The sequence below is a fragment of the Narcine bancroftii genome, chromosome 1, assembly GCF_036971445.1.
Source record: "Narcine bancroftii isolate sNarBan1 chromosome 1, sNarBan1.hap1, whole genome shotgun sequence".
Taxonomy (NCBI): Eukaryota; Metazoa; Chordata; class Chondrichthyes; order Torpediniformes; family Narcinidae; genus Narcine; species Narcine bancroftii.
The window spans coordinates 48788593-48808622 of record NC_091469.1 but is presented as its reverse complement, the minus strand read 5'-3'; the positions used below and the strand labels follow the sequence as shown (position 1 = coordinate 48808622).

Sequence of the window (20030 nt, the reverse complement as noted above, 5' to 3'; positions counted from 1 at the left end):
TGTCTGCAAATTAAAGATAGTGCATGTGTCATCATGTTTGTACCTTTGGAATCCAATTTTTTGGTTAATCATTGTTTTGTAAATTTATTTTAGTGAGGCAAAGCCGACTCCAGGGCCTGAATGGTCCCATCTATCCCAGGTGCCGGACAACAGTCTGATCCTTTGAGAAGTCTTCATGCCTCTACAGAACACATTCTATACTGATAAAATTTACATACAGAAGTGCCTTCTCAGTTCTCTGTTGTGCTTCCATTTTCTTTTTTGTGTTGTATAATGGGATTATGCACCAACTGAGTTTAGCAGGAAGGTCAATGGCAGTAGTTTGTACAGATTATGGTGTGCTTTGTACTACTAATAGCACTCTATACTACAGATTAATTTTTCAACCCAATTAGTGCTGTGTGCAAATAATCAAAAATCATCAATTCATGAGTTGATACGTATATTCCTGAATGGATTGAGTGAAACTATAACTCCATTGTGCATGAAAGAACCTGCTGTTTTAACATTTACTGTAGAAGCACAAGTACTCATTTTATTTATATTATTTGATGCCAAAGAATTACCTCGAGTTAGTTGTTGTTATGTTCTTAGAAGAACTCGTTGTTCATTTATTGACATTTCAACAAAAAAATATACTGCTTGAGAATTGTATGCACCACCCTTGTGTTTGGTGATTTACAGAGTTCTCATTTAATCCAGCATCTCCACTGATGTCTGTTACTTATGGCAGAGAAATTCAAAAGATGCCAAAATACTTTTTAGTTTAAATCAAAATATTCAAGTAGATTTAAAATCATGAAAATGTGTACCAATGGGCTTTTTGAGTTAATACTGAGACACTTATGATATCTTTTAAAACATTTAGACATGTAGCACGGTAATAGGCCATTTTGACCCACAAATCCATGCCACCCAATTTACCTACACCTGTACGTTTTGAACAGTGGAAGGAAACCAGAGCCTCTGGAGAAAACCCACGCAGACACAGGGAGAATGTACAAACTCCTTACAAACAGCATGGGATTCGAACCCTGGTCTAGTCTCGATCGCTGGCGCTGTAAAGGTTTTGCGCTAACCACTATGGCCACTGTGGTTTGCCCTTGCTTTATAGGGCTAGGAAGTAAATTTGCAATGATTTGTATTCATTCTTGGCTGCATTTCTATTTTTCCTTGAGATAAGGTATTTTTAAACATTCAAAATGACTTGTCAAGTGCTTATTTTTTTGTGCAGTGTCTGTTCTAAAGTTCTTCAAGTCATGAAAGAGGTAAGATGTAAAATTAAATAGTCTTAATTGACTCCATAAAGACGACTTGCACCACCGAACTTGAGACAGCCATCCACAGACACCAGGTTTGTGTGAACCACTTTTATTTCTACAGCAAGGGGATTTGGCCAAAATAGAAAAGCTGAAAATGTTTAAATTCAAGTTTGAAGAACAGAACTGTGATGATGAAATAAGCATACTCTTGATAAAGCAGATCACAAAACTGGTTTCAAATCTACACTGTTGCAGTTTCTGAAAAAAAAGTTTGTTGCACTTTATGACAAATAAAATATGACAGTTTTGGGCATTTTGTAGCCTTAATGTGTTGATTTAAAAAAAAACAAATGTACTACTCGACAATAAATGTTGCAACCTTTTGCTTATCTTGGATTAGTTGTTAACTGTTTGAATTAACTGCTGTACATGCAGGAACACAGTTAATTTACTGTGGCAAAAAAAAAAGACAATGCATTCTGTTTCCACATTATTTATGAATTTAGTTTCTGAACTAATTTAAGTCACTGAATTCAATACAAGGGAACAAGGAACTATGGTGTCAACTTCTTGCTACAATAGTTAGGGGACAACAGCTGAGGTAACTACATTCAAGGAGGCAACTTAATCCTTAACCACTTGTTTCCGAAGAAAATTTATTTTTTCTGCTTTTGTTTTTGGTAAGATGGTGCTACAGTGTGACTCTTCTTTATTAGCCTTTGAATGACATGCAAAAGAGAGCTTTTCACTAAATCTTAGTACATGTAACAATAATATAACAAAAATAAAGTCTGTACTAGATGCTGGTAAGACCAGATCAGTTATATTGTGGGCAGTTCTGGACAACACACTTTAGAATGTAATTGAGCTAGAGAGGGTGCAGAGAAAATTCATAAGGATATTGTCAGGAATGGTGGGCTTGAGGTACAAGGAGAGACTAAATAGGCTGGGACTGTTTGCCCCAGAACAAAATCACAGAGCCTAGCCATGTAGAATAAGTTGATAGCTAACATGGACATGATAGAAATCTTCATTCACTATAATAATGTAGAATACATGTTTTGTAAAAAATTGCATAAGAAAACAGAAAATGTTATTAATCAAATGCATTTTAATTCAATTAATTTGCAAATGAAATTTAAAGTAGTATGCTAATAAAACAAATCTACATTTATAGCTCTTTTAAAGGAGTAACACAAAATTAACCCATTTTGTGTAATAGGTCTTAAATCTTCACGTTCTAGTCATTTATTACTGGATGTGGGATCTTGCTGCGCACAAATTGGTTGCAGCGTCCTCAACATTACAGTGCAAACAATTAAATATCAAAAGGCTGTTAAGAATTTTTAGGACATCCTGGAATTGTGTAAATTTATATCGAAATGAAAGCCTTTTTTAAGTCTGATTTAATCTCTGTTGAGTTTAACAAATTATCTAATTAGGAACCACAACAGGAATTCGTACCCGTTTCTCAGTACATTCGCATTGTTCTTTTAGATGTTGTGTATGAGTTTCAGATGATACCTTTTCTTTTTCTTGGCACAAAGGACAACAGGCTATGAGGCCTTTTTCTCTGCAGCGAAGACAGGACAAAACAAGCTGAGAGCAAGAAGCAGTACTACAGAGTTTGTATTCATCCCAGGGGGCACCACAATATCTGCACTCTGAAAAAGGAAAAATGCCAGATTAGTTTAATCAGCATGGGGATGCAGAGACAGAATAAATACAGTGAATATATTCATACTATAAGTAGTCAATGAGCATAGTCTGTGACACAAGGATTTGGGCATTGTTTGAATAGCTTAATCATTAAGGTCATATGACAAACTGAATAATTTGGAACATATTGGTGGAGGAGGCTTTGTCTTCCCAGAAGTCAATGGCATATTTTTCCCAACTTTGTGAGCATATGTGAATATTACATGATTTATTGTGGGTTGATTAGAGAAGACCAGCATGAAGTGTTAAAGTCAAATTGTGTTTAACCAACAATGTAGAGTTTCTTTTGGATGAAGCAGTGTGGGCAGATTGACTTCCAAAAGATAGTTGGGAAAGGACCACACAATAAGATCGCATCAAGATTGGAGCCATGGAATAAAAGTGCCTCAGAAGCATTAAAATTGCCTTAGTATCATGTAGTATGAAAGGTTATTTCTCAGACTGGAGTGCTTAGTGGTTCACTAGAGAAAGATGTACATTAAGAAAAGCAATAATGTGAGAACTATTATGAGCTCCTGTTTTAGTAAATGGGTTTATCACTGTATGGGATAGTATAGACAAGTCACAGCCCAGTGATAATTTGATACATTGGAAGAACTGAGGCTTGTCACAGTCTTCCAGAATTTGATAAGACATTTTGATTTTGCAAGGGAGAACCAGGCTGACGGCTGGAGAGGAAACAGCTCTTTGTAAGCAGCTCTTGCACCCAGCCATTTCTGTGGAATTCAGAGCAAAGCATGGTCGGTGAATTACTGGACCTTTTCAGTGGATTGACCTGTGCAAGGAGGGTCATTTTGGGAAGCAAAGTGCTTCATTTTGATGGTGACTAACAGTGAAGGTCACCTGGAGAGACTGCTTCATTTTAAGGGTGACTAGCAGTGAAGGTCACCTGGAGAGACTGCTTCATTTTGATGGTGACTAACAGTGAAGATCCTGGAGAGACTGCTTCATTTTAAGGGTGACTAGCAGTGAAGTTGCTTGGAGAGACTGGTGCCAGGGTCTCAGAAACTTCGCGGAGGCCACCCAGTTCAAATCTTGTTTACAAAAGGACCAGGAGTGTTATTACCACAGCTGTGTGGATGAACATTTCTTCAAAGGCTTTGCAATGAGAATTCATGAGTCTGTAGCAGTTCAACATTAATTCTGGGCATCAAATTTCAAAGGCCTACACTTCAACACTGAATTTGAAAGACTGAACTTTGAAGTAACTTTCTAGACTTTGGCCTGGACTGTAATGGTTTGGGTATATCACACACATACATTAGACACCTGCGCATTAACTGGGGATAGATTCAGTGTGAAGGATAGCTTAAAAGACTATAGTCTAGAGTTAGAAATAAAATCAGTGTTTTAAAATTAAACATTGATTGATTCATTGTCTATTGCGCTGCAAGTTATGCACAGTTCGTAACAGCACTAATATCTTGGACTTGCGTACAATATCCAAATTTACAGGTGGCAAAACAAATAACTATGAGCAAGATAGTAGTAATCTTCAAGAAAATATTGTTAGGTTGCTGCAAGGGGTGGTTAGGTGACAGATGAAATTTTATGCTGAGAAATGGGATGAGTTATATTTTGAAAGGAAGAAAGGTAAAGGTAAGTAACCAAAAGGCACAACCTTTTTAAAACAGTATTTTGTCACAGCTAGAAGACCATCTCCATTTCTAGGCACCAGGAAAGACAAAGACTTAGGAAGATGTAGGTGATAGTTACTGAATTTTCAAAGAATGACAAGCTCTTGTTATGTGGATAGATTGGAAAAGGTGTTTTTTCCCTCCTTGGAATAGAGAAAGCTGCAAGGATGTCTGAAGGAGGTAACTAGAATCATGAAAAGTGCAGGGAGAGCAGTAATTAACTGAATTGCTTTTACATAGACCCAATGAGCAAAAAGATTTTCTGTAGTAGTTCGAGGTGTGAGGGGTGGGATATTCAGAAAAACTGTAAGACCAGAATGAAGTTGGAAAAATGACCATGTTTCAGTTAGTAAATTTTAAATTCATTTTGACTTAAATTAATATGAAAATAATATTTTATGCTAATACAGGTTTGGGCACTTAACGTCCACAATACATTCTGTGAAATTGGGCATTACACGCTATGGATGTGATGTGAATACCATATATACTTAGCAAAGCTATATGGGATACTGTAGAGTACCTGTAAACTTTATTTGTAAGTAGGGATCAGTATGGGGACGAACACGGGGCTGTGGGGATAGCTCAAGGCAGTAGGATCATTTGGGACTGATACAGGGCTGTGGGGAGAACTCAAGGCAGTGGGATCAATTGGGACTGATACAGGGCTGTGGGAAAAGATCAAGGCAGTCGGATCAATTGGGACTGATACAGGGCTGTGGGGAGAGCTCAAGGCAATGGGATCAATTGGGTCTGATACAGGGCTGTGGGGAGAGCTCAAGGCAGTCGGATCAATTGGGACTGATACAGGGCTGTGGGGAGAGAGTGGGGCAGTTGGATCAGTTTGGGTATACAGTATACAGTTTACTATAGCTAGTGATTGCTTTTTCTAAATTGTTGCAGACTTGCTCATGGTAACTGAATAATTATGAGACCATGGATGGATCATACGTTGCCCAAACAGACATTAAACAGCTCATATCTGTAATAGGAAATACAGTAACTGTTCCACAACCCTGTGAAGTAAAGTCTACATAAAGTTCCAAAAACACCCATGCACAATGTATGCCAGTGAGAACAAAAAGCATTCATAATCAAATGAATCTTTCAATTTATTTTCTGAGATAGGAAGGAAAAATTATACTAAAGCTACATTCAAATTCAAAATGGCAACTGAATAAGACTAATTTACATTCTCAAACTGAATGACATTCCACTATTCTATTAGATATATTTTCATTTCGATTGATATCATCATTCAAAAAAAACATTTCAAAGTTTCACTGATGTTATTCTAGCCTTAGTAAGATCTGGATTTTCACTACCTTAGTGAAAAGCTAGTGAAATAGTGAAAGCTATTTTACCACTGTGGCTCTTTGTTCTGACCTCCCGTTATGACATAATGATGAAACAATCCATTCATTATCAATTGCTAGAGAAATACTTACCTGAAATGATGTCGTCATTTACAGAAATGGCATAACGATTGTCAAATACAAAAAGTTTCCCCCTGTAAAATCCGCTTGGGAATCGCTCAAGATATTTGTGAATTCCACCTTTAAGTTGGTAAACTTCCTTACATACATCCTGAAATCCAAGAATGATATAATATTAAACAAAATAACTGAGCACATACTCACTGTTAAATATTAGGCAGAGATATGTACTCCAAAGCAACTACTTGAACTTTTATTCTTTGTGGATTACATTTGTAAATGCACCAAGGTCATCTACATATGTAAGGTGCACATATCTTCACCATAGAAGAGGAGACATGCCAGAAATACAGCAATATGCTTCTCTGAATTTCATGGCAAGGATTGAGAGTACTCCATCCCATATTCAAATCAATTTTCTATTTTGAAAACAATCCAAGCAGAAGATGCTAATATATACTCGAGTGCTTAAGTAGGATTCATTCAACGATGAGGCAACAATATAAATACTTTCTACATCAACTGATCTGTGAAATCCTGAAGTAGATGATTCCTTTGGATTACATAGACCATTACAGCACAATACAAGCCCCTCGATGTGGTGCCGACCCATATATTCCTTAAAAAAAAATAAAATCCTCCATACCCCTTAACCTTCTATTTTTCTTTCATCCATCTGCCTAAGAGTCTCTTAAATGCCTCTAATGTTTCAGCCTCCACCATCATCCTTGGCAAGGCATTCCAGGCACCCACAACTCTGTGTTTAAAAATCTTCCCTCCCTTCACTTTATATATATGTCCTCTGGTGTTCACTAATCCTGCCTTGGGAAACAGGCGCTGCCTCTCATAATCTTGTGGACCTATATTAAGTCTCCTCTCATCCTTCTATGTGTCAAAGAGAAAATTCCCAGCTCTGCTAACCTTGTCTCATAAGACTTATTTTCCAATCCAGACAACATCCTACCAAATCTGCTCTGTACCCTCTCCATAGCTTCTACATCTTTCCTGTAATGAGGTGACCAGAAATGAACACATACTTTAAGTGTGTTCTTATCAGAGATTTGTAGAGTTGCAACATGATCTCTCGACTCTTGAACTCAACCCCCCATTAATGAAGCCTGACATCCTATAGGCCTTATCTATCCTATCAACCTGCACAGCGATCTTGAAGGATGTATGAATTTGGAGACCAAGGTGCCTCTGTTCATCCACATTCTTTCTTAAGCCCCTGCCTGGCTAATATATATTTCTCATGAGCTCTTCTTGTTTTCTGCTTCCTATATCTAATGTATGCTTTCTTCTTTCTCTTAACTAGCTGCCTCAGTGTTCCGTCAACCACGGTTCCCTTTTCCTTGTCCCAGTGGGACAAATCTATCCTGAACACACAACTGGTCTCTAACATTCCCCACGTTAGTTCTGTACTTCACCTTTGAACATCTGTTTCGAATTTACTCTCATTAATTCCTGCCTCATACCATCATAATTAGTCCTTTCCCAATTAAACACTTCCCCACTTTATCTGCTTTTTATCCTTATCCATAGCTATGCCACAGCTTAGCATAGCTATGGATAAGGATTGTATCACTCTCACCAAAATGCTCCCCCGCAAAGGTCCACCACCTGACCAGTTTCATTACCCAGAATTAAGGCCTCTCCTCTCGTTGGCTGGTCCACATACTGTGTCAGGAATACTTCTTGAACAAACCTGACAAATTCTGTCCCATCTATCCCTCTTGCAGTCAGGAGGTGCCAGTCAATATTAGGAAAGCTTAAGTCTCCCATAACAATAACCCTGCATTTCCTGCACCATTCCAAAATCTGCCTGCTTATCTGCTCCTTGGTGTCCTGGAGGCTATTTGGGGTATAGTGATTTCTCCCTTCCTATTTCTGACTTCCATCCACACAGTCTAAGTGGACACTCTCTCAACAGTGTTCTACCTTTCTATAGCCATGATGTTATCCCTGACCAGTAATGCTACACCCCCCACCCCCATCTCTTACCTCTCATCCTATTCCTTTTAAAACACCTAAACCCTGAAACCTGCATCAGCCAATCCTACCCTTCCTCCAGCCAAGTCTCTGTAATGGCCACCGCTTCGTAATTCCACATACTGATCCATGCTCTAAGTTCATCCCCTTTATTCATAATATTCCTAGTGTTGAAATAGACACATTTCAAACCCTCTGACTATATTTATGTTTTCTCCCCTGCCCCTGTCCTTCCTCACAAATTCAGAACAGATTGCTTCATGCTTTTGATCTTCTGCCCTATTCTCTATACTCACATTCTGGTTCCCATCCCCCTGTCAAACTAGCTTAATCCAAGTATACATCAGCTTTTTCAATTTCATGAGTTTGAATGATAACAGCCCAAAACCTTCTGGTGTTAAGCTAAACAGTATTTCATGTTGTTTTTGTGATCTGGTTGCATTATATCAATTAAGTCAACAGTATTGAAATAGTACCAATATTATCCATAGATGGACCAATTAGTCTAATACTGGTGAAATTACTTTCACAGTCTTAATTACTTTTACTAATAAATTGCAACAATTTATGATCTGTAATGACAGCTTTAATGAGGATCTTCGTATATAATTATCCACAGGGAGTACTGAAAATTCACACTTCTATAATTTAATTTCACATTAACAGAATATTCTTTTCATTTTGACAGTCTGCAAAAAAAAAAAAAATCAGACTTACGTTCCACGAGGTATCTCACCTTTGATCTCAAATAGGCTGAGCCTCGTTCACAACGGATTCCTCCAGTGCAATACATAAGGACCTGTTTACCCTTAAAGCATTCCAAATTCGTATCAATGTAATCTGGAAAGTAGCTGAATTTCCGGATATTGGGAGCAAGACAGTGTTGAAAACTTCCCTAAACATAAACTATAATTCAGCAAATAAATCTTAAAAAAAGTACAAGAAAAACCAAAACAAGTACAGTCATCTTTCAAATGAAATCCAATATTAAGAAAGGTACAAAAAAACTCTACATTTGATATTCAACAAAATGAAGATATTGTTCATAACACCATAACACTAATTTTGATTTAATCATTCCAATCTTTGTGTCATATGCACATTAAGCCTTTCGACTTCATGTTGCTGAATGGCTTGATCCCACCATGCCTATACAAAGACTACCTACTTGCTTCAACCAAACTAGTTTGTTTCATTTGAAAGCTCCTTCCCATGCTGAATAATGGCTTATAATTCAGAGTGGTTTTAAAGCCATGACACACTGTGTATTCTATCCAGTGAGACATTAAATTATGATCTCATCTACCTGTTCAAATGCATTTAAATAAACCTATCTCATTTGAGGAGAATCAAAGAGTTCATCTATGTTTAGATAAATACTCTTTAGCTGACATGACTGTCATTTCATTGGTGACTTTACATGGGGCGGGGGGGGGGGTTGGAAAGGGGGATAAAGAGAGTGACTGTGTTCCTCCTCACTGCAGAACTAGGGGAGGGCTGATGGTGTCATGTTGACGCCATCAGCCTGTGACCCATCTCACTTCTCTCTCTCCCACTCACTCACCCTTCTCCCTCCATGAACCCCTCAGGACCCACAGGGGCAGCCAGTGGGGGCCGTCAGGGAGCAGCTGGGGTGGGCTGCAACAGCCCCTCTAGCCTCTGGCACCTCACTGGAACATTTCGGCCTTTGGGGCCGCTCGTTGGTGCCAACAACTCAACATGCAGCAGAACAATGGTCATAATCCCTCATGCAGCTGGAACTGTTCTGGGAAATGCGGAGCAGTTCCTGCAGCATGGGGATTATGGATAGGGAAGATGGCCATTGCTTTGTTGCTTATTTATGACAGGCAGCGCCACGGCAGCAGTCACTGGATCTACAGTGGCTCTGGACAGAGGTGCCGCTCCACATAAAAGCAGCGCTGGAGCAGCCTTTCAGGGCTGTTCCATAAACAGGCAAGTTTAACATTTTTATCTGCATATGAAGCCAACCTCAAAGCAGAGGACCGGCAATAAAAACACCCAAAGAGAGAAAAAGAGCACTGGATCTGTGATATGTAGATCATGGCATCTGGCAAAGATATGAAATAAAATACTGGAAATATTCAGCAGATCAGGTAGTATCCAAAGAGAGAGGAAAAGCCGAGTTAATGCTATGGGTGCATAACTTTCAATCAGAACTGACACACAGAGGTAACCCGGAGGAAAGGCTTTGCAGAACACTTGGTTTCAGTTCACACATCTTCCCCTCTCTGCTTTCCATAGGAACCACTCCCTCTGTGACTCCCTCATGCACTCATCCGTCCCCACCATTTGCACCCCTCCTCATCTTCTCCTGTGGTCACAGATGCCACATTTGTGCCCACACATCCTACCTCACCCCAAACAGGCCTTTCAAGTGAAGCAACACTTCAGGACTGAAGTGATGCAGGATTGATTTACTGCAACTGGTGCTCCCTTTATGGCCTTCTCTACATTGGAGAGACTGGATGCAGATTGGGAGATCACTTCGCTGAGCACCTTCGTTCTGTGTTCATTAGTGACAGAGACCTCCCAGTGGCAAACCATTTCAGTTCTGTGTCACTCTTCCATCCCCACATGTCTATCTATGGCCTTATGAATTACACCACCAAGACCACCCACAAATTGAAGGAACAATGCCTAATTTTCCATCTGGACACTCTCCTACCAGATGGCATTAACATCAACTTTTCCAGTTTCTGCTAACTGGCTCTCCTCTTCTTCCCTCTCTTCCCCTTCTATTCACCTAGCTATCCCTCCTCCCCTTGATCGATCCTCCCTTCCCTCCACCTATCATCTCCAGCCTTTGCAAGCACACCTCCCCCCCACTCTTTTGTTTGGGCACATGCCAACATTTTTCCATACCTTGATGAAGGGCTCTAGACCAAAATGGCAGATATGTATTTTCACCTTTGCCATATAAAGGACACTGCTTGACCTGCTGAGTTTCTCCAGCATTTTTTTTTAATGGTAGCTCTCAGCTTCCTGTTATTTGTTACTAATTCTCTACCCAACTCCCATTCAGACCTCCCTTATCAGCATGCTTGTAAACAGACTTTTATTTCAGATTTCCGGCTGCATTTTGCATTTCACAGTTCCTTTAGTTGGTATCATTAATGTTACCTGCACAATGTTGGTCTCAATAGATGCTACAACAGATGTTCTCTATTTTCAACCCCTCATACCCCACACTCTGCAACTTAAAGATGCTCCCCTCCACAGTTTTGCATTTTTTAAATTTAAATTTAATATTTTTAAAATTTAGTCAATTACACATTAACAGGCCTGTGCCACCCAAATATCCCAAATAACCTGTCACAGTTGCATACTTACCTTTGTTGGGAGGAGAGCGAATGTGTCAGGATCACCCTTAAGCCAATGAGGTCAGAGGAGTTTAGCTGGGTGGTGTTTGGGGAGTTGAAGAATGCAGTGTTGTGTCGAGTGAATTATAAAAGAAAGTCGACTTCATGGCGTGCTGAAAGAAACCAGTGAGTGTATTCTTTATTGGTTTGTAAGTTGTGGCAAATCAATGCCATTACAAGTGGTGATGCCATGAGTTCACAGTATCTTCTAATTTAAAATGGATGGTGATGAGGATAAACCCCTTTATAAGAGCAGTTGGGGATGTCTTCCAGAGCAGATTGCCTGTGAAGGGGAGGATGTCTTAGTGGATCTGGATGGCAACCTCCCATATGACATGCTGTGGCAGTGCAGTGAGTGTCTTTCGAATGTCCACCCTCGATCAGTTGGCAGATCATGCTGACCTCATTATGTCCATGACCTCTGCATTGAAGATAGAAGGATTGGCTTCTTCCCCTAGTCATCAGGAGCAAATGGTACTGCCATAACTGCTTACTGCATCTTGTGAAGCACACCAGCACCTTCTCAGTTTAAGGTAACTGATGGATCTGAGCGTGACATTTGGCCAGTTGTGACATTTTTAGGCATGATTAATAATTAATACTTAATTAATTTTTTTGTGTGTTTTTTATATATATATATATATATATATATAGATCGATTTTTTTTAAAAGATATATTTTTAAAAAAAATTATACTAATAGTATTAATTCTTCACTCTTTATCGTGGGGGTGGGGAGGGGGGGGGTTTAGGGGTTAAAAATAGTTTTTTTTTTAGTCTTAATTTTTAGTCGTTAGGGGGAGGTGCCGAGATTGGTATTGTATTAACTATGCTACTTTGTACTTGTATTACTTTGTTTTGTTTTTTTTTGTACGTGAATTACTTACTTTCTTCATATGTTAAAATTAATAAATAAAGTTTCAAAAAAAAGTGCACTTTACACAATTAAAGACTACAATACTAAATTTTTTCCCAAATTACTTTACATTTTGCACCGTCTTGCTTTTTTAAAAATGGTATATTCTTAATGCAGGTTTATTAGTTAGGCATTGTAAGAGTAAGCCTTAGCCAACATGAAAATTTGCATTTCCAGCACCTGTGATCCCCGTAGGCACTGGATAATGGGGATTTTACAGTACTGACTTGGCCTATTAGTAAGGAAATATATACTATAATATAAATATGATCTTGCTGAATGATTTATGCTGTTCTGCAACCTATTTTCCGTAAGTTGCATCTCAGTGATATACTGATTAATATTTTAAGTCAAGTTTATTGTTATCTGATTGTAAAAGTACAACCTGACAAAACAACGTTCTCTGGTCCTCCGTGCAAAATGTAGACACATAACCCGACATAAAACACACACACCCAATGCAGGACAAGTAGTTCATCTATACAAATAGATAAACAAATATTGTTTTGAACAAGTGAGAGTCTTGGATGGTTAATGTGAGCAGTTCCTTTCAATGTTCACCATTCTCACTGCCTGTGGGAAGAAGCGGTTCCTCAGCCCCATGGTGCTGACTCTGATCCTCCCGTATCTCTTCCCCGATGGGAACAGCTGAAAGATGCTGTGTGCAGGTTGGAAGGGGTCCTCCGTGATTTTGCGCACCTTCTTTAGATAACAATATCAGTAGATCACGTTGATGTGGCGGAGGGAGATTCCAGTGATCCTCTCTGCCACTTTTATGGTCTTGTGGATTGACCTCCAATCCATTTCTCTGCAGCAACCGTACCACACTGTGATGCAGCCGGCCAGGACGCTCTCAATAGAGCTCCTATATAGGTTGACATAATGGTGGCTGGTAGCCTTGCCTGCTTCAGTCTTCTCAGGAAGGGCAGTCACTGTTGCGCCTTCCTGACAAGTCCACGATAAGTCACTAGTTAAGTAAACTCCAAGGAATTTGCTGTTCTCCACTCTCTCTACTACAGAGTTGTTGATATGTAGTGAAGGATGGTCGTTCCTGGTCTTCCTGAATTCCACAATCAACTCCTTCATCTTGTCCACGTTGAGACTCAGGTTGTTACTCTTGCACCATTTCATGAGATTTTTCCATTTCTTCTCTGTATTGCGGCTCAACGTTGTTGCTGATGAAGCCAACTTGATAAAATTGTTGGAAATGGATCTGGCGATTCAGTCGTGGGTCAATAACATCAACAGGAGTGGGCTGAACACACAGCCCTGAGGTGCGCCAGTGCTCAGTGTGACATTGTTCAATAATCTGCCACTGACCTGGACAGACTGTGGTCTTTCCATTCGGAAGTCCAGGATCCAGTTAGAGAGGGGTGTTGAATTCCAGCAAGGATAGCCTCTCCACCAGTTTTTGGGGAATTATCATATTAAATGATGAGCTGATCAATGAACAGCGGCCTGGCATATGATGTGTCGTTCTCCAGGTGAGCCTGGATGGAGTGAAGCAACAAGGCTATAGCATCATCTTTGGAACCTTTTTTTTTTCCATAAAGGCGAATTGAAATAGATCCAGAATCTCTGGGAGTTGTGCTCCATTGTTGTTCCATCACAATACTCTCAAAGCATTTCATAATAGTGGAGGTCAATGCCACAGGATGATAGTCACCAAGGCCTGTTATTGTTGCTCTTTTGGGTAACGGGATGACTGTCTTTAACTCTGCAGGAACAATGGACTGCTCAGGTACGCGAGTGAAGTAAAAAAAAAGAAAAGAGCCGAGCTTCTTACATGAGGCGTACAGCAGGGGTCAATGGGATGCAGCACCCTTTGCAGAGTTTGGGAACAGCACTCCCCATTTGGAAAATTTTTGAAAATGTACACACAAAATTACCAGTTTCAAGCCATTAAAAAAAAACTAGTCATTTTAAACAAAATATTTAAAAAAAAAATATATATAGTTAGCACAGTATATCAGAGAGACACTACCATCTGTACCCAGACTCCAAGCCCCTTCCAGATCACCAGGAAGTACCTGCTTGACCTATGCACAAACCAGTGTGTCTGGTTCTCCTGACCCAAAGCAGTACTTTTCCATAACTAGCACCCAGCATGCCAAGCAGTGTTATTGTCCAATGTATCCAATCCCCAAGTATTAACTACTACCCTGCACTCGATCCCCAGGCAGCAGCCCCGTGCAATCTGTCCTCGATCCCCAGGCAGCAGTCCCATGCAATCTGCCCTCGATCCCCACGCAGCAGCCCTGTGCAATCTGCCCTCGATCCCCGGGCAGCAGCTCCATGCAATCTGCCCTCGATCCCCACGCAGCAGCCCTGTGCAATCTGCCCTCGATCCCCACGCAGCAGCCCTGTGCAATCTGCCCTCGATCCCCAGGCAGCAATCCTGTGCAATCTGCACTCAATGCCCAAGCAGAGCGCCTGCCTAATCTTCCCCCAATCTCCAGGCAGAGCACCTGCCTAATCTCCCCCCAATCCTCAAGCAGAGCCCCTGCCCAATCTCCAGACAGTAAATACCACCCTTGCATCAGGTGGTATTTTAGTGCCATCCTGCCCTGCACTCAGAGGTAGTAGATTCTGCAATCCTTGCCTTCTCTCCTCCTCAACCCTCTGGAAGGCAAGAGGCTCCTTCCTCGGGTCAGCCATCATGGACCCTCACTGCACCATCCATTCTCAGGCCAGCTCCCAAGTGCCATAAAATGGGCTCAGGATTTCCTCCTCACAAGCCGTTGCAGCTTGAATTTCAGTTAAGGCAGCCTTGAAATGCTGAACAGAGCCACTACTCCTGCCGCCTCAGAGGCCGATACCGGGCAACCGCCATGTGTCAACTCATTGCGCTCGCTTGCCCTGGCCCCGCAGCCGGGCGCACACAGGCTGGCGAGCGAAAGGGTGAAAAATGCATAAATCATTTGAAAACATGGAAAATCAATTTTAAAACTGTGGAAATCTGCGGAAAAATCACATTCCCAACTGCTGAAGTGAGGTATTGAAAATACCTGTGAAGACCTCCGTCAAGTGGTTTGTGCAGTCCTTTAGTACCTGACCAGGTATGTTGACTAGTCTGGCCGCATTGTGTTAATTTCTCCCTATCACACCCCCACCAACCCATCCTACCACCACATGCACATTTGTAAGAGGCGGATCACATGTAGTTAATTCCATCCTCATTGAATCCAACTTAAATATCCACATTATTTTGGTTGTGATTAACAGAGTCAGAAAATACAGCTTGGATTTGAGCTTGCTAGAAAGTTTACATAATGATTGCATCAAATGAACTATTGTGAACGTTTCCATTTTTCAGTTCACTAAGCTTTCCCAACTAGGCTCAAAGGAATTGTTGTCCCAGCTGAATCAATTTGAAGTCATCTGGAAAAGCCATAGTTAATGTACCAGACATATACAGAACATACATGTGCTCTGGTCATGTGGAGAACAACAGCTCCTCAATCATCTATTATTACAAAAAGTTTATAAAAGAACACATCAAAATTTCATGAGAAACTTTCACTTCTTTTGGTAACCATTGTTGTTAGTAAATATTTAAAGCTATCCAGTGGTCATTCTACTGTCTAATGTAAGAATATACATCTGGTTTCAAACTCAGTAACCGATTGGAAAAGCAAAAGTATCTAAATTAAAAACTCACTATTTTACTCTCATAGTAATTCCTGCAATCCAGCAGAATCGAGTCCTTTCGAATTTGAGCACTGCTAGACAAAGCTTCCACTTTTCTGTGAAATTCTTCTGGAGTTAAATAAATTCCTTCAATACCATATAGAAAATGAACAGTAAAGCAAATTAAATTGTAGTTATGCAATACATTAACATTGTCACAAATTCATTCCATCATGTGCTTTCAATTGTATAGTGTTGGTGAAAAGGCCACAAACAAATCAACTACTCCAGCTAAATAAAGTTAATGTTGTGTCAGGTCCCTGTCTAACAAAAAAAACTGGAATCCAAAATGTTATTCTTTTAAATTGATGTTAATATGTTAACAATAGTTCACTACTTGTAAAACAGTAGGAACATTTACAACAGACTTTCAGTTAATTTAATCTAATCCAGCCCCCTTGTGTTCTTTCACTTACCTGCATCTTTATAGGTGATCTTTTCAGGATCCACTCCCATGGGAACCACCTCTTTAAAAACTCCAACGCGCAGATCTTGAAAACAGTGGGCTCCTCCAGCACTCCGCTTTGAAAAATATACTTATTGTAAGAATAAGACCATAAGACATAGGAGCAGAATACGCTATTTCGCCCATTGAGTCTGCCCTGCCATTCAATCATGATCTGATCCATTTACCACTCAGCCCACTGCCCAGCCTTCTCCCCATAACCTTTGATGCCCTGGCTAATCAAGAATCTATCAATTTTTCCCTTAAATACACCCAATGACATAGTTACATAATTTTAAAAATTAACAAATATATGTTGAAATCTATACTCATCAACCTTCATAGTCACCTCCTCAAAAATTCAACAAGATTTGTCAAACATGACCTTCCCCGTATAAACCCATGTTGGGTGTCCCTGATCAGTCCCTGCCCCTCTAGATACTTATAAATATTATCTCAAAGAATACTTTCCATTAGTTTACTAACCACTGACATCAAACTTACTGGCCTATAGTTGCTGGGCCTACACCTGGAGCTCTTTTTAAACAGCCGATCGGGCGGCACGATGCCCCTCTCTAGTTACTGCTGAAAAATCACTGTCAGAGCTTCTGCTATTTCCTCCCTGACTTCCTTCAAGGTCCTGGGGAAAATCCCGTCGGGACCTGAAGACTTATCCACCTTTATATCACTCAGAAGTTCCAATACCCCGTCTTTCCTAATCCCTACATTTTCCATAATCACCCCTTTTGCTTCTCTTATCCTACACAATTCCATATCTTTTTCCCTAGTGAATACCGAAGAGAAGAACTCATTCAATATCTCCAACATCTCATTCGGCTCCTCACACATTTGTCTGCTCTGATTCTCTAAGGGACCAACTTTTGGCTGTCTATTATCCTAACAGGAACATAAAGATTCTGTACCCTCAAAATCTCACCTTTATAAGATCTCCAAATCTCTTCTACCTCCTTCCCATAAAACAAATCAGCGCAAACCACTTCTTGCAAATCCCTTCTCATTTCATCAAATCTGGCTATCCCCCATTCAAAAACCTTAATCTTTGGACCAGACCTATCACTTTCCATAATTATATTGAAACTAATGGTACCATGATCACTTGATCTGAAGTGCCCTCCAATGCACACCTCAGTCACCTGCCCTATCTCATTCCCCAACAGTAGATCCAACACTGTCCCTTCTCTGGTGGGTACCTCAACATATTGCTGCAAAAAACTATCTTGCACACATTTTACAAATTCTAATCCATCCAACCCCCTCAAAAAATGTGTTTCCCAATCTATAATAGGAAAATTAAAATCCCCCACTAACAGAACCCTGTGCTTATTACAAATCTCAGCAATTTCCTTACACATTTTGTCCTCTATTTCTCACTCCCCACTAGATGGTCTATAATTGTAACGTCTCCTTTTCCATTTTTTATTTCCATCCAAAACACCTCCCTTGATGAACCTTCCAACCTATCTCGTATCAGCACCAGTGTAATATTTTCCCTCCAATTCTATCCACCCCCTCTTACCCCTCCAATTCCATCAACCATAATTTGTTCCAAATTAGAAAGATCTTTTAAAATAATCTCCGGTCCCAATTTGTCTCTCAAAGAAGCCCTCAATATTTAACCATTAACTGACCAAAAGACATCAATCTATTATTATGATAACAATCCCCTAAATTAGAAATTCCCTTACTGTACCATATATTTAAAAAAGGATTATCTTTTGAAAAAAAAAACAAAGGATTAATTATTGGTGTTTTTAATGAAACAATATATCCATCAACTTCTAATTTAACTTTATTCCAAATATTGAACAAATGTTTTAATATTGGAGCTTCCTTATCTATTATATTAGATTTAAAATCCCATTTATAAATGAACCCATCTGATTTAACCTCTCCTATTTTATTTAGTTCAAATATCCACCCATGATGGTTTAATTTTACCAAACATAAAGACTAAAAATTTTTATTGTGCTGCTCTACAATAATTTTTAAAATTGGGAAGTTGTAATTCTCCCTGTTCACATTTCCATGTTAACTTTTGTAATGACTTTCTTACCATCTTCCCTTTCCAAAGAAATTTCCTAACTTATTTATTTAAATTCTGAAAAAATTTATGAGGTATAGATTTAGGTAAAGTTTGAAATAAATATTGAAGTCATGGGAAAATATTCATTTTAATATAATTAATGCTCCCAATTAACATAATTGGTAAACTAACCCATTTCTTTAAATATTGCTCTATCTTTTAAAATAATGGAAATTAATTTAATTTATACAAATTTTTCAAATTAGTGTCAATATGTATATCTAAATTTTTAATCGTATCTGCCCATTTAAAATGAACCTCTTGTCTACATTGTGAATAATCTCCTTCTACAAGCTCCATTATTTCACTTTTATCCCAATTTATCTTGTATCCTGAAATGTTCCCATAGTCTAATAAATGTCTATAAAGTCTTGGTAATGATATTTATGGTTGAGTTAAATGTACCAATACATCATCAGCAAATAAACTAATTTTATGTTGCACCTGATTTATCTCAAATCCCTTCAAATCCCTAATTGTTTGTGCAAATAGTACTATAGCTAAAGCAAACAAAGCTGGTGATAAAGGACACCCCTGCCTACTAGATCTACTTAATTTAAAAGGTTGAGATATCTGTCCATTAGTAATCACTTTAGCTTTATGACTTCTAATCAAGGCCTTAATCCAATTTATAAAATTAATACCAAAACCAAATTTACCGAACACCTTAAATTAAAAAAATCCCACTCTAACCTATCAAAAGCTTTTTCAGCATCTAAAGCTACAATAAGACTCAAATTTTTTTTTCATGAGCTAAATGAATTATACCTTACTATATTCTCTGAAGTTTGCCTATCTTTAACAAAACCTGTCTGATCCATATTTATTAAATCAGAAAGATATTCATTAACCCTCTTCGCCAATATTTTTGCTACAATTTTATAATTTACTTTTAACAAAGATATAGGTCTATAAGAAGTAGGTTTTAATGGATCCCTATCTTTTTTAGGAATAACCATAATAATTGCCATAGAGAAAGTTTCTGGAAAACTGTTGTTTAAAAGCCTGATCTATTACTTTCATAAATAATGGAATCAATAAATCTTTAAACTCTTTATAAAATTCAACTGGAAACTCATCTTCACCAAGAGATTTATTTATTATTATTTCAACTATTAAGTGTATCATAAATCTCTTGCTCAGTAAAAGGAATTTATAATTGATCTAATCTTTCTTGAGTCAAAGATGGCAATGTTAATTGTGACAAATAATTGTCTATGGCTTCTTCATCCTGTAATGAATCAGATGTACAGTTTCTCATAAAATTCCTTAAATACCTCATTAATTCTTTGTGGTTTATATGCTACTTCATTGTTATCTTGTTGTATAACATTAATTGTTCTGGAAGATTGTTTCACTTTAAAATGCCAAGCCAAATCTTTGTGATCTTTCCCCTAACTCTTAATATTTTTACTTAGATCGTAATATCATTTTCTCTATTCTATATGTTAAC

General features: G+C 38.8%; 2 protein-coding genes across 8 annotated transcripts in view; one reads left to right on the top strand and one right to left on the bottom strand.

The window, feature by feature from the left end:
* tmod1 (tropomodulin 1) overlaps positions 1-1651 on the top strand; it is an 81131-nt gene extending 79480 nt beyond the window's left edge. For both annotated transcript variants that reach the window (XM_069926297.1, XM_069926306.1), the window contains one exon: positions 94-1651. In XM_069926297.1, coding sequence (XP_069782398.1) covers positions 94-158 — 65 coding nt within the window. In that variant the 3' untranslated portion in view covers positions 159-1651. The remainder of the gene's footprint in view (positions 1-93) is intronic.
* LOC138758006 (thiosulfate sulfurtransferase/rhodanese-like domain-containing protein 2) overlaps positions 1-20030 on the bottom strand; it is a 59586-nt gene that overhangs the window by 3722 nt on the left and 35834 nt on the right. For 2 of the 6 annotated variants that reach the window (XM_069926264.1, XM_069926286.1), the window contains exons 5-9: positions 16445-16550; positions 16000-16115; positions 8780-8938; positions 6067-6205; positions 2727-2926 (exon numbers count right to left, since the gene is read on the bottom strand). In XM_069926264.1, coding sequence (XP_069782365.1) covers positions 2727-2926; positions 6067-6205; positions 8780-8938; positions 16000-16115; positions 16445-16550 — 720 coding nt within the window. Of the gene's footprint in view, positions 1-2378; positions 2927-6066; positions 6206-8779; positions 8939-15999; positions 16116-16444; positions 16551-20030 lie in introns of those variants that run through there. The other 4 variants (XM_069926265.1, XM_069926266.1, XM_069926271.1 and 1 more) reach the window with 4 other exon arrangements.